Source organism: Erigeron canadensis, chromosome 4 (genome assembly GCF_010389155.1).
Source record: "Erigeron canadensis isolate Cc75 chromosome 4, C_canadensis_v1, whole genome shotgun sequence".
Taxonomy (NCBI): domain Eukaryota; kingdom Viridiplantae; phylum Streptophyta; class Magnoliopsida; order Asterales; family Asteraceae; genus Erigeron; species Erigeron canadensis.
The window spans coordinates 2872278-2887947 of NC_057764.1; the positions used below are offsets into that span (position 1 = coordinate 2872278).

At 30.5% G+C, this 15670-nt stretch overlaps 1 protein-coding gene across 1 annotated transcript; it reads right to left on the bottom strand.

Annotated features, from left to right (window-relative positions):
- On the bottom strand, nucleotides 1–985 carry LOC122595408 (protein ALP1-like). The gene is made up of 2 exons (XM_043767761.1): nucleotides 770–985; nucleotides 1–690 (listed from the first exon to the last, which is right to left on the bottom strand). Exons 1-2 carry the CDS (start codon nucleotides 983–985, stop codon nucleotides 1–3), a joined length of 906 nt encoding a protein of 301 aa, XP_043623696.1.
- Between the last annotated feature and the right edge of the window lie 14685 nt (nucleotides 986–15670).

Here is a 15670-nt window from a genome sequence, read left to right on the forward strand (position 1 = left end):
TCAAATGCGGCTAGCATTCCAAGACTCAAACATAGTATTTGCTAAATTATTTCTAAATGTAGTCCACTCGTTTGAAGTTCCAACAGAACTTATGTTATCCTCTTCTCCATATCCACCTCCATCTCCGGTTCCCTCATCCACATCATCATTTTCCATTTCTTGCGGATCTTCTTCTATTTCTTGTCTTATAAAATTGTAGAGGAGACAACATGCCATTATGATTCTAATCTTTGTATCAATAGGATAAAATGAGTTGTCCTTCAAAATTTTCCACCTTCCCTTCAAAAGACCAAAACATCTTTCTATTACATTTCTTGCCGATGAATGTTTCATGTTATAGAATTCTTTTGGTGTAGTCGGTTGGTATCCATCACGCCAATCATTTAAATGATATCTTTGTCCTCTATACGGGGCTAAAAAACCCTCTCCATTTGTATATCCAGCGTCTACCAAATAGTAACCGGGTCTTGCAACTTTTAATCCATTAGGTCGATCAAGAGCATCTCGTAACACTCTACCATCTGCTGCAGACCCTTCCCAACCCAGTAACACAAAGATAAATTGCATATCTTGTGAACACACGCCTAACACGTTTGTGGCAATATCTCCCTTTCTTGTTCTATATCTAGGTCTCTCCCCGAGTGGTACTAAACATTGTATGTATGTTCCATCTAAAGCTCCTAGACAATTCTAAGAAGAAAAAAAATAAACAAGTTATTATATACTTGAAGTTACTAACATAAATAGTTAATCTGATGTATATATATACCTTGAACCATTTCCATCTATGGTCAGTGGAGTTCTCGAGAACAGGTTCGGGTTTCTTGAGCAAACGTGAATGCAATCTGATAACCGCATTACAAACACGAGAAAATGTTCTACTAATTGTTTCTCCCGAACGATGAAAGTTGGTTATCATGGTACGATTCTTAATATTATGAGCTATCATATGAAGAAATATTACAACCTGCTCTTCTATACCCATATTTCTACTTGATTTTAAACCACCAAATGTAAAAAGCATGGCACACAACTTGTCGAAACATCTCCGGTTCATCCTAATATTTGTTATTGCCAAAGTATCACTCTCATAAACATATCTATTCAATATTGAATGTCGATTTATTTTTGACAAAGTGTATCGAATACGTGGTTTATCCATTTGGTATTCGATAAGCAACATGTAAAGATATACAATGAACCAACAGATAACTATATTCACTTGGTTCCACCAAGATAAAATCAATGTTTGTCTTCTCTTCTTACATTTTTGGGCTGTTAAACTAAGCCGAGCCATATCCTGTCCATAAAAATTTCATATAAAACTAACTACTTATTTCATATACCACTGCTTCAATTCCAGGAAAAAAACATATGCTCCTTGCTATATAAATAGATATAAAGCCCATTTTTTTATACTGATGAGTTTATGAATCCCGTATTTAAGCAAGTGTGAATTCATATATAAACTTGAAAGGATTTCAAAGGAAAAAGTGATGGAGCTGCTGAAGAAAAATTATATTTTTAGTTTTTTTTTTCTAAAACAGCCAAAGTTTTAAGTTTATATATGTGTATATATATATATATATATAGTTGGTATTAACATAACACATAATAAAAATAAACCCTAACTTAGAAATTCCATTATAATAAAAAAGGAAAAAAAACAAATCAAGATGCAGGAACACAAATAATAATTTAAAAGAAAAAAGATAAGATTAAAAGATATGAAATAAGATTTGAGAAGATAAAAAGAAAAAGAGAGAAATACCTTTGTGATAGAAACCGAAAATTGTAGATCTAAACTTTTGGAGGAGATCTTGAGAAGCAACTATGGGGAAGAAAAGTTTTTAGATGAAGAACATAATAACGTCTGATGGAAAAAGGGTAGGGTTTATTTTTGTGGGCTTTTTATGAATTCCAATGGAAAGTTTTATAATTCCATCGATATCTTGAAGGAATTTAACATTCCATGATTTAAAGAATTTGGTGGAATGTTTATAATTTCAATTCCATTATACTTTTCAACCAAACATGGGAAAGGAAAGGAATTCGAATTCCAATTCCTAGGAATTCTTAAGAATTCCACGAACCAAACACCCCCTAAAGGTAAACCAGACTTTAAAAAGAACTCTCCAAGTCCACACCAATTCATTGACTTATAAAGTTAAACCATGCAATATGATAATCTTTTCCTTGTAACTTTTTGAAGAAAAAAACTCTTTCGGATAGCATTGGGTACAAAGGCTTTTTTGATAAAAGGTAGAAAAAAGAAAGTTTTTTTGAATACACAAAAAAGAATTTTGTATTAGAATGAGTAGCTTTTAATATGTTTTAAAATTTAAAGCCAACTCTCTCTTTTCCAAGAAAAGGGTTTAGAAGGTTTTATTTATTCAAATTACACATTTTCTGCAACTTACACCGTCTATTCCCTCAACGCAATTTTTATTTTCCTTTCCCATCTGACCCTTTTGAGATTAAATACAAAGTCATATGAACCCATTTGTAAGTAAATGGGTCAAAATTGGTTATGAAACTTAAAGACCCAGGGATAAATCGGAATGACTTTAAATTCAGTTGAGTGTACAGCATTACTAATATAAGGCTAAATTTTATGCATATGGTAACCATTGTCTTTAGGATGCGAATCTTGTCTCTTCTCCCTATGGAATCTCATGCTCAAACATCTGAGAAGAAATCACTGTGAGACTAACCACTGATTTCAAAGACTTCAGAATTCTGTGTGCCACCGACTCTACAAAGGTAACTTTTACGTGTTCATGGCTGCAACCGATCTATTTGTGTGCCTTGTGCTGTACATTTGAAATCGTTTTGTCATAGTGGTGCATTTTGAATATCGGCAAATGCATATATGCCCGTGAATAATGCATTATTTGTCGATTGTAAATATACAAACATCAATGTTTCTTTAAAGGTGAAATTAGGACCTGCATTCACATAAACATTCTAATTTAGTTGCATTGATATTCAAGATTTGAGTGAAGAGTTTTTTTTTTTGTGGTTTGTGTGGATGTCTTATTACTTGTAACATACCCACATGAATCTTTATGGCTATTTTAACTTCTGCTTTTTTGTATTCTGTATATAAATGTTTTGTACACCATAAAAGCGAGAAAAAAAAAATCATAAACGAGGATATTATGATATAGAGTAGTTTAATAGTTTATACTATACAAACCAAATTAAACATAGCAGTATACATCATTGCAATTCATAACAGAAGCTTCAAAGGGATGAGATATACATAAGAGAAAATAGCGTGAATACCCAAAAATCACTTTAAATATACGAAAATACTCAACTTTTTTTGAGTTTTCATAAAATACCCATTAAATCGCAAATCGCAAATCAAATTTGCGATTCAGACCCTAAATCGCAAATCAGAATTGCGATCTGCGATTTGCGATTTTGAGATTTTTTAAATTCTTGCTTGATATAAACAGATCGATATCCAGTTCCATTACATCACCTAATGTTAGTACTTTCTTCAAGTGGCAAAGGCAAACGATGTGTCGATGCTTTGCTTTAATGAAAAGGAAATTCTATTTTTATCCAGCTCCATTGTCCACTGTAGCAATGTTAAAATGCCTACTTGTCTTCTAGTCTAGTACAATACAAACCCATGAAACAAACCATAATTTGATGATTTGATCGATATTATTTTCGGCTATGACAAAGTGGCAACTGGCCAAGTTCACGTTCTTCATTAACCGTCTCACTAGCACAATATACAGGATGTAGACATATTCACCAAAGTTCTACAATCATCCCTATGGACCCTATTTTCTTAATTTTTTGCTGCAGTTTCAATGCAGGGGCGTATTGATATTTACTACTAATACTACTATTGATATATTTAATATGAGTAATTTTGGTAGAATAACTTTCTTGTTATGATTGAATTACTTGGTTACAGAGTTTAATTATATCGATATGTTTATATGAAACTTGAAACCTTAATTCAAACCAAAGCATCGACACATCATTTGCCTTTGCCACTTAAAGAAAAGTACTAACATTAGGTGATGTAATGGAGTTGGATATCGATCTTTATATCAAGCATGAACTTAAAAAATCTCAAAATCGCAAATCGCAGATCGCAAATCTGATTTGCGATTTAGGGTCTAAATCGCAAATCTCATTTGCGACTTGCGATTTAGGGTCTGAATCGCAAATCTGATTTGCGATTTGTGATTTAATGGGTATTTTATGAAAACTCAAAAAAAGTTGGGTATTTTTGTATATTTATAGTGATTTTTGGGTATTCATGCTATTTTCTCTATACATAACTATTAAACGCTTGATCACTTTTATGTTTTAACTAACGGCACAATGTATTAAGAATGATCATTAGCAAACGCTGGAAGCCAAATAGTACAATCACAAATCTAGAAATAAAACACAGCAACACATTCTAGATTCTTCCCGGAGCTTTAACTGCGAGGATTGCAAAATAATGAAAAAAACTCATGCCAATTACAGAAAACCGAGACAAGAGAAAAACCGCACTCATGAAGGTCGTGTCCGTATTGTTTTTGATGCAGAGTGCCATACAAGCCTTGAGGTTGTGTCACCGGTTTTTACCCCGGATTGATTAGTTGGCAAAACAAAAAGCTTTTAAAAGCTTTTTCTCATTGAAGATATCCTAATCCATCTTAACTTAAAAAACTCGAGCAGAAAAAAAAAAACAGAATTGAACAAACTTTCAATAATCCAGAAAATACAGATTAAATCTCAATTTAATCTTATCTAATTCAATCTTAATTGAATCAATTAATCAATCAAAAATCCCCACTGCTACTCAGGTGGGATTCACACAATTAGATTATTGTGTGTTCTATTACAAAGATCAAAAAACAAATATAGAGATTATTACAGAATTGATATTGAGAGAGAATATCGATGAAAAGGGAAAACGGGTTATCTTGTTATGAACCCTATCTGGTTCATAACTTTGTATATATATAAAACTATGACCTAATGACAAAAACAGTCCTTATATTTAGAAGTTTCCAGTATTAGCATCTTCAGTCCTTGAACTTATGTATTTGATCATTTATGAAGTCCTTTAATCAGAAGAAGCAACTTAAGTCCAGCTTATAACTTGATTTTATTCCATAAGCTACCTGCATACATACTAATCATACAATAAGCAACAAAACCACAAATACTAAGAATAAGATTACATATTTTAACATCTCTCCTTAATCTTATTCTCAAAAATATTTGTTAACCCCAATTTTCTACAAAATATTTCATGAGATTTTGTATCCAATCCTTTAGTTAGAATATCAGCTATATTATTAGCTGAATCTATTTTCTCAACTTTAATGACCCCTGCCAAGATCTTTTCTCTCACAAAGTGAAGATCAATTTCTAAGTGTTTAGTCCTTTCATGGAAAACAGGATTGGAAGATACTTTAATAGCAGATTTGTTATCACAAAACACTTTTATAGGAAGTACATTCTTAAATTGTAAATCCTGCAAAAAAATTTCAATCCAAATAACCTCACAAGTTATAGCAGCCAAAGCTCTGTATTCATCTTCAGCTGAAGATTTAGATACAGTGTTTTGTTTCTTACTTTTCCAAGACACTAAATATCCACATAAAAAAAACACAATATCCAGTAACAGATCTCCTACTAGCAATACATTTTCCCCAATCAGAATCAACATAAGCTTCAAGAATTGTAGAAGAAGATTTCAGAATAGAAATACCTTTTCCTGGAGCACCTTTCAGATATCTAAGAATTCTAAGTGCAACTTTAGGATGAGAAGTTAAAGGTTTGTGCATGAACTGACTTAAATAATGTACAGTATAAGCAATGTCAGGTCTGGTATGAGTTAGATATATCAATTTACCAATGAGTTTTTGATAATTGGTAATATTTAATAAAACAGGATCAGAACTCCTTTCTTCACTAGAAAGTTGCACATTAGGATCAAGAGGAACATGAATAGGTTTTCCAGCAAGCAATCCAAATTCAGCAAGGAGATCTAAGCAATACTTTCTTTGATTTAAACAAACACCATTTATAGTTTTAACGACTTCAATTCCAAGAAAGTATTTTAATAACCCTAAATCTTTAATTTGAAATTGTGTTTTCGAATAACACCTAAAGTTCTCAATTTCAGATTCATCATTTCCTGTAACAATAATATCGTCCACATAAACAAGTAGTGCAATAAACAAGTAATCAGAATGTTTTGTAAACAAGGAGTAGTCACTTTTACTTTGAACAAATCCATGTTTAATTAATGCATAACTTAGCATTTCATTGTCTAGGAGCTTGTTTCAACCCATATAAAGATTTATTTAGTTTACAAACTCTTTTATCATTAACATCACAAAAACCTTCAGGAGGCTTCATATAAACAATTTCATCAAGATCTCCATATAAAAAGCATTATTTATATCAAGTTGATAGAAATTCCAATCATTTTGTATAGCAATATTGATCAAGCATCTAACAGTCACAATTTTGACTACAGAAGAAAAAGTCTCATCAAAATCAACACCTTCTCTTTGACTATAACTTTTTACTACAAGTCTAGCCTTATATCTTTCTATTTCACCATTTGACTTATATTTGTTTTATAAATCCATTTACAACCTATGGGTGTTCTATCTTTGGGAAGCTCAGTTAATTCCCAATTATTATTTCTGTGTAGAGCCTCTATCTCATTATTCATAGCATCTACCCATTCAGTGTGCTTACAAGCTTCACTGTACCTTTGAGGTTCAGTGCTTTTATTAAGCATGGAAATAAATGAAAAACAATCACTAGTAAGGGCAGAATAACAAACAAACTTTTCAAGACCATACTTAATACTAGAATTAACAACAAAATCCTTATACTTATTTGGAAAAACAGAAACTCTCTCAGATCTTCTCAAAGACTGATTATCAATATTGTCATTGTTTAAGAATTGATTTTCTTCTTGATTATTTAAATCATCAACATTATTCTCAAATAAATGATCATTATTTTGAATCAAATGATTATCTAAACCAACTTCACCCTCGGAATTATGTATACTATCTTCATATGTTGCAGTTGTCACACTCTCATTGGTAATGTCATTATGAACACTGCCTGAATGAGAAGGACTATTGCCATCATAATCGGTTATCCCACCATCTCTCTCTTCATCATAGGGTGATTTAGGATACTCATTTTCATCAAGGAAATTAAAGAAATCATTTTCAGAAGGTTTAATTAATTCAGTTTTTTGTTTTAAAGGAAAAATATGCTCAAAAAACTTAACATCTCTTGAAACAAAGATTGAATTATCATCAAGTGACAAAAGTTTATAACCCTTCTTTGAAGGTGAGTAACCTAACAAAACACTTTTGGTGGTTCTACTAGAAAATTTATCATTATTGTTTAAATTTTTTGAAAAACAAAGACAACCAAAAGTTTTTAAATGAGAGAGATTTGGTAACTGATTAAAGATCATTTCATAAGGGGTCTTTCCATTAAGCACAGAGGATGGTAATCTGTTGATCAAGTGAGTAGCAGTTAGAATGCATCCAGTCCACAAATTAAGAGGGAAACCCCCCTGAAACAAAAGAAACCTAGCTACATTCAAAAGATGTCTATGTTTTCTTTCAACCACTCCATTTTGTTGAGGAGTATAAACATTTGAAGTTTGATGAATATCATTTGTTTCAACAAAGGTATTAAACTTAGAATTCAAAAACTCTGTTCCATTATCACTTCTTAAAGTTTTAATGGTTGTTTTAAACTGATTTTTAATCAAGTTAAAAAATACAATTACATTTTCTAGAACTTCATCTTTAGATTTTAACAAATAAACCCAAACAAATCTTGAATAATCATATACAATGGTTAGAAAATACTTATAACCACCCCTTATAGTAATCTTGTAAGGTCCCCAAACATCTAAATGCACAAGTTGACCAAGAAAAGTAGTTTTATGATCACTTATAGGAAATGAATTCCTGGTTTGTTTAGCTTGAAAACAAATATCACACACAGTTTCATTTTCATGTTTAAAGTTAAGTAAAGATTGCATTTGATTCAGAACATCATCAGAAGAATGAACAAGCCTAGCATACCACACAGATTTAGACACATTACAAGTAAAAAGTCTAGGCATACCTTTTAAACATTCATCAATATAGTATAAACCACCTATTTGTTTACCAATTCCCAGAACCTTCATTGTATTCAAACCCTGAGTCATAACATAGCATAAAGACTCATCAAAAACAATAAGCAATTTACTATCCTTGGCAACCTTGTGTACTGAAAGTAACTTAACACAATATTCAGGTACAACAAGTACATCATATAAAGTCAAATAGTCAGTTAACTGTAAATTTCCAATTTTCTTAATATAAGCAAAAGTCCCATTAGGATGACTGACTTTAATTTTTAAAGCAGATATGTCAATAACATTAACTAAACCATTTTCAGAATAAGTTATATGATGATTTGCTCCTGAATCATTTATCCAACTATGAATTTTAGACTATTGTTTCATATTTGCATTAGAACAAAAAAACCTATTAAAGTTTTCATTAACAATCCAACTATTATTTAAAATCACACCTGCCATATTAGCATTCACATTTTGAGAAGTGTCACCATTATCTTTCAGCAAATTCATAATTCTGGTTAAATGCTCACCAGAAAATGAAGGAGTAGAAGAAAAAGCAGCAGAATGACTAGCAACCTTCCTGTTGTTAGACTGAGAACCTGCAAACTTTTTTTTACCAAAATCTGGTGGATATCCTATAATCTTAAAACATTTATCAATAGAATGACCATTAAAACCACAATTTTCACAAACAATAGCAGAACCTTTATTATTATTTTGAGAAGAACTGGCTCTGAAATTTTTTGAAAAATTATTGTTATTAGGAAAACCTTTAGAAGGATATACTTTAGACACAAAAGCAGACGACTGAGATTTTTGATAAGAATTAGAAGTAATACCCCTATGAGATTCATCTCTAGACAGAATAGAATAAGCAGTTCTAAGATCAAGTAATGGTTCTTTAGTCAAAATATTACTTCTCACATTCACATATATATCATCAAGACCCATCAAAAATTGCATAAGTTTCATTAATTGAACATGTTTAGCAGAATCAAAAGCAGCATGACATGTACATCTAGGCAATTGTACCAAAGCATCAAACTGTTTCCATGAAGCATTCAATTTATGATAATAATCTGATAAAGGCATACCATTTTGACATAGAGAATTAATCTTATGATGAAGATTAAAGATCACAGAACCATCTACTTTGTCATAAGTTTCTTTTAATTCTTTCCATACAAGACTAGCTTTTCTACTAAAGATTTGCCCTAAATACAATTTTCAGGTGCTTTTAGCTTTATAGAAACAATAGACAGAGTAGAAGAATCATTAGGATGTAAATGTAAAGGACTGCTAAGATCAAGCTTGCTAATCTGAGTAATATTATTTTCAGATTCATTATTTGACACATAACCATACTCTTCGTAACCATACAAGTTATCATCATCCATTTTAACACAATATTTCAGTTAATCTCAAACAAGAAACAGTCAATTAGCAATCACAAACAAATAACAAGTAGATAAACAGTTAATCTCAATTAACAATCACAATATTTCAAGAACAATAAAATATATATATATATATATATATAAAAATAAAACTTATTCTCCCAAAGGTGTCAGGGACAGGATTCCTTGCCTTTCAAAAGGTAGGTCAAGTTTAACACCGATGTTTTGAATGAGAATAAGATAAAAAAAAAATTTATAACAGAAAAAATAATAAAGAGATAAGGGAATAGAAGACAAACAGTGCTATCGGATGAAATAAAGAAAGAACAACTCTATTATTCAATCGATTCACTTAGTTGATGAATAACAGAATCACGAAGAAGAAGCCAAACTATTCAATCGATTCTCTTAGTCGATGAACAGTGGAAACCCTAACCCTAATTTCTTCAAATTAGTTTTTTCAATCACAATTGGATCTGAATATTTTAACGGTGAATAAATGATCATACGCCGTTAACAATAACTAGATCTAAACTCAAAATCCCCCCAAAAAAAAAATAAAACCCTAAATCGGAGATCTCAAAACCCTAAGATTATTATTATAACAAATTAATTCGATTAATCGATGTAATCTTCTAACGCAACCTGTCTCTGATACCATGAACAAACTTTCAATAATCCAGAAAATACAGATTAAATCTCAATTTAATCTTATCTAATTCAATCTTAATTGAATCAATTAATCAATCAAAAATCCCAATTGCTACTTAAGTAGGATTCACACAACTAGATTATTGTGTGTTCTATTACAAAGATCAAAAAATGAATATAGAGATTATTACAGAATTGATATTGAGAGAGAATATCGATCAAAAGGGAAAACGGGTTATCTTGTTATGAACCCTATCTAGTTCATAACTTTGTATATATATATATATATAAAACTATGAACTAATGACAAAAACAGTCTTTATATTTAGAAGTTTCCAGTATTAGCATCTTTAGTCCTTGAACTTATGTATTTGATCACTTATGAAGTCCTTTAATCAGAAGCAGCAACTTAAGTCCAGCTTATATCTTGATTTTATTCCATAAGCTACCTGCATACATGCTAATCATACAATAAGCAACAAAACCACAAATACTAAGAATAAGATTACATATTTTAACAAGAATAAATTTCCAAACATGGCAATTTTCCTTCACATAATTTCCAAAGAACCAATGAGTACGTAGTCCCCACATAGATACTAACAAAACTGCTCCAAATTATAGGACATAGCAGCAAACATAAAAACAGATAAAAAAATTAAAGGAACCTGTTTGAGGAAAAAAGAATACAGTACAAATCTCTAAATTAATCATGCTTAGCATTATGTAATTCTTTGTTTAGACCAAACTACATTACTAAACCTAATTAAGGAGTGTCAACCAATCCTGACAATTGGCACAAGAAGGCAGAAGCTGTAAAATAAACTCACCCAAGAAAAGCATACTCCATGTAAGACTCTAATCCTACAGCCCAAAAGACTAATTAAGGCATTTAAATGCCAAGAACCCTCCAACAACTTAACACATGCTGTATTCAGGTTAATTTGGTTGCGGATAAGCAGGTCGATCGCCAGGCAATTAGTGAATAAACAAATTATTAAAAGCCAGAATAAAGACACTTAATGGTGGATGTATAAAGTAGTTATTTTCCTTAAAAAAAGATGTTAATAAACAAGCCAACAAGTTCTATTCTTGTTTACTTAGCTTCAACGTCATAATTAGCTTTAATCACACAGTTAACTTGAGTAGTACATCGATCAGGTTGGCCAGGAATTGAAGTCTTCCCACGAGACATAATTAAATAGTTTTGAGTTTTATTTATCTTCCTGATTAATTAACGATAATGCTAACTTAGATATTTGGAGTTTTGGACATTGTGGTGATATAATTGACCATGACTATAACTATATGAAGTCCTTACCTCGATGGTTTAACCTAGGGGTGTTGATGGGTCGGGTTATTTGGGTTTCGGGTTATTCGGGTTTGAGCCATACAAAATGTGACCCATAAACCAAACCGAATAAAGATTTGGGTTTTGGTTGTCGGGTTAAATGGTTCGAGTTAGTTCGGGTTGGGTTTTGGGTTAAACCCAAATTAACCAATTGAAAAGGTTTTGAAATAACTACAAAAACTTATGGTGTGAAAAATAGGGTTAGTTGCTGATTTACATGTACAATACGGTATTTTAGCTACATAACAATTCCAAGATATGAGTATTGAAGTACATCATCAGAAGAGAGTACATGCGTTATAGTCCAAAAGAATATTTATTCTTGTATTTCCGAATCAAATTCTTATATATCTTGTTACAGTGAACAGTCACTCTAAATTCTTATATATCATGTTATAGTGATCAGTCACTCCAAATTTGAAGTACAAACGGTTTTGTTTCCAATTTTTTAATAACAAATTACATAATATTAGACAAAATTTATATATATTGAAAGATGTAATGGAGAAACAAAATTATAATTGTCAACTTGTGTTAGTATTCTAGTAACCATGCCATAATTATTACTATAATAATTCTACAAAATATAAGAATAATTTATTCGGGTTATTCGGGTTAACCCAAAATAAAGTTTTATCACCCACAACTCAAACCGATTAAGTTTATATGGGTATGGTTAACCAAATAACTAACCCAAAACTCGAATAACCCAACCTGTATAACCCGAACCCATTTGGATCGGGTCAGGTTAAATGGGTTTGGTTATTTTCAACACCCCTAGTTTAACCTACAAGTGTATAATAACAAGGTCAAATATGCACTAGATTGAACTAGTATTGTTTATAATATAAATGCAAGAATATAAATAAAGCAATAAAGACTTACGCAATAAATAAAATAAACAAGTATGTAAATGGTGGAACACAAATGTAATTTTCAAATGTATTTTATTTATTGATGTTAAATAAAAGACAAGGTTGTTGCAGAACCTAGATATTACAAAAGTAAGTATCTAAACAACCTATGAATTACAAGAGATCTATATTTGCTAAATAAACTCCTTGATCAAAATACTTAAAGTTGTGAAGTATAACTGTTAAGATCGAGAGTATTTAGGCAAATGCACCAAATTGCAAAAGTAATTTAGACGAGAAAAATGACTTGATATTTATAGGTAAAAATAATATTTCATGCATTTAAAGAATATAATATTTATTTCTTAAAAGTATTGGTTAAAGTACATAAACAATATGATGTGACTTGTAATACTTTAACCAACCACCTTTACACGCGTGTAAGAACTTTTAACAAAGGACAAATGGATTGTCCGGGTAAAAGCGTGCAAAGGCAAATATGTCAATTCCTCGTAATCAGTGTTCAGACTTGTAAGGTCTATAACACTGTCAAGGACTCTAGTCAGGAGATCTGGTAAGTCTGCCAGTGGGCTCCGCCATTTATCAGACTTCTTTCTTCAGACTTCAGTGAGAATGTTCTTCAGTGGGATGATCTTGACTGGAGTGAAGTCTAGTGAACCAATCTGGTGAAATCAAGATTCCTGTACAAGTAAATGGTTCACTGGCCTTCTCATAATTTCTGGACAAATCTTTAGAGGGCTCCAGTCTTCTCGTCTGGAGCGAGTCCAGTAAATCTGGAACTAACACTATAATCAAAGGATTAGAGTTCCTTAAAGTTATTTAGGGGTAAAGTTGAAAGTATCTTGACCTTTGGATTGAAATCAAATGTCAAGATTCAAAGATCATCTTTGAATCTTGATCCTTGATATTAATTCAAGGGTTAAGATTAACAACTTTACCCCTAAAGTTAACTTTAGGGAATCCCCATTCATAACTAAATTATACTATACTATACGTAATTATTGTTTACTTTTGATCGAAATATGTATTACTAGTCATTATATATCTACTCCCATACAATTGAAAAACCTCTTTCTCTTTTACTCATTGATTTAATATCATCACCTAAAATACATATAATCAAGGACGCAACTTTTAAGCCCCCACCCCCCCACCCCCGATTTTTTTTTTTTTTTGCGTTGTAGGGGGTTTATTGTTTTCGTATAGAAAAATTTGATATACTCGGTTTCGACTCCTCATTTACCCGAAAAATAGCGTTAAGGAAAAATATTTAGATCCCGACCCCCACTGAAAAATTTCAAACTTCACCACTGCGTATAATACTCTTAATGAAATAATTAACAACATAAATTCCTTAATCTCTAAAATAACTATACTATCTCCTTTAACATCAATTACCTTTACATTTACCATCATTGCCGCCCCCATCACCCGTTACCGCAACCATCTGTCGCCACTGGCGCTGCCATCACCACCCCGCACTGCTACCATCATCACCATCGTATTGCGTAGACATATGAATCGTTTATATTTAATGTTGGAGTACTCTAAAGAAAATAATTGAATTGAAATAGTTTTGCATATTAGTGATAACATGGAGACGTTATCACCTAGCTTAAATAACACCCATTTAATAGTTAATGGTGTATTAGATTGTAATGGATAACGTTTACTCAATGTATAAAATACGGATTAAGATTCCGTGAAGTTTTATATAATATTTTTAAAGTTTTATATAACTTTACTAGTAAAGTTAGGTATATTAAATATTGGATTAAAATTAGTAGATAAGATTTAAAAATTATTTTTTAATCTTAACCTTTAATTTTAATCAAATGGTCATGAGTCTTGTAAATTTTACAAGTAAAGTTGATTTCAATTTTAAGAGATGTTATTCATATAAATATAAATATAATGATAATCATTTTCATTTCTCACCTTTTAATACCCAAACCAAGCAACCCCTATATTTTATTATGCAAATCTGATAGTGTTTTGAAAACATACGACAATAAATCATCTATCACATTTTTGGTCTTATGATAAATGAAATGATTGCTATACCCCTGAAGTTTAAGTCACACATGACCACTTTTAAAAACAAAACTAGATTATTATATACGAGATAAATATATTAATATGAATAACATAATTAATAGCTATCTTTCTTTATACTAAATAAAAGACAATTGTCTTTCAAAAATATTTTTAGAAAAATTGTGATGTGACAAGTCTACATTTTTTTCTTAAAACGTCTTTATTTTAATTATGATGTCATAAATATATTACAATATTTTTAATTAAAAATAGCTCACTAAATAGTTGTTTAAAGTTCCTAATCTTTTATTACAAACAAAGAATTTTTTTTAATAATTATTATAGTTATTCAATTCATCATCTTCATATCGATTTATTAATGACAAAAATTACATGCATATGTTATAGTTTTATAATTTTAATTAAAATGTCCGGGTTGAACCAGTACGGAATAAATATATTAATATGAATAACATAATTAATAGCTATAACTAAAATATATTGAAATATGTTGTTATTATTGTATAGAAAAGTTTTGTAACAAAGAAAATTAGTAGAATAGTGGCCAATGTCATTATAAAGTTACCCCATGTATTTGCATTGGATAAGTATTAGGATATTATAGTTGTAAAGATGTAAATTGGTGTAATTTTAGGTGTTGAATTGATATAGTTATATTTTTTTAGGTGTTAAATTGGTATAATTTTCTATAAAATGAACTGATTTGCTATGCGTATTTATTTAGAACTTAAAATTAATACTACTAGCTAATCAACCTAGCTTCAACCGGTTAATTTATACACGTTTTGCAAATAAACTGAATGTTACTGGGGTAGCTTTAAAATATATTGTTATATTAAAATGTATAATAACAACGTTAAATAAGTTGAAAAATTGTGATAATTAAGTTGTTATATAAAAAATGAAACTAAACATAAACAAAAATTGTGTAGTTGTGGACACACGTTGAAACACATACGGTTGATAAAAACAAAAGAGTGAAACCGTTATCGGGAAAGACATCATAGTTTTTGACCTATTATAACAAAAAAAATAAAGTGATAAATCTTACATAATAATGTAGACATTTAAGTAAAATTTACATTAATGGTGTATATAAAATAGAGGATATTTTAAAATTTAAAAAATATGATGATGTCATAAATAAATTAAAAGGATGTGTGAAAGTATCACATAAAAGAATTTTTTG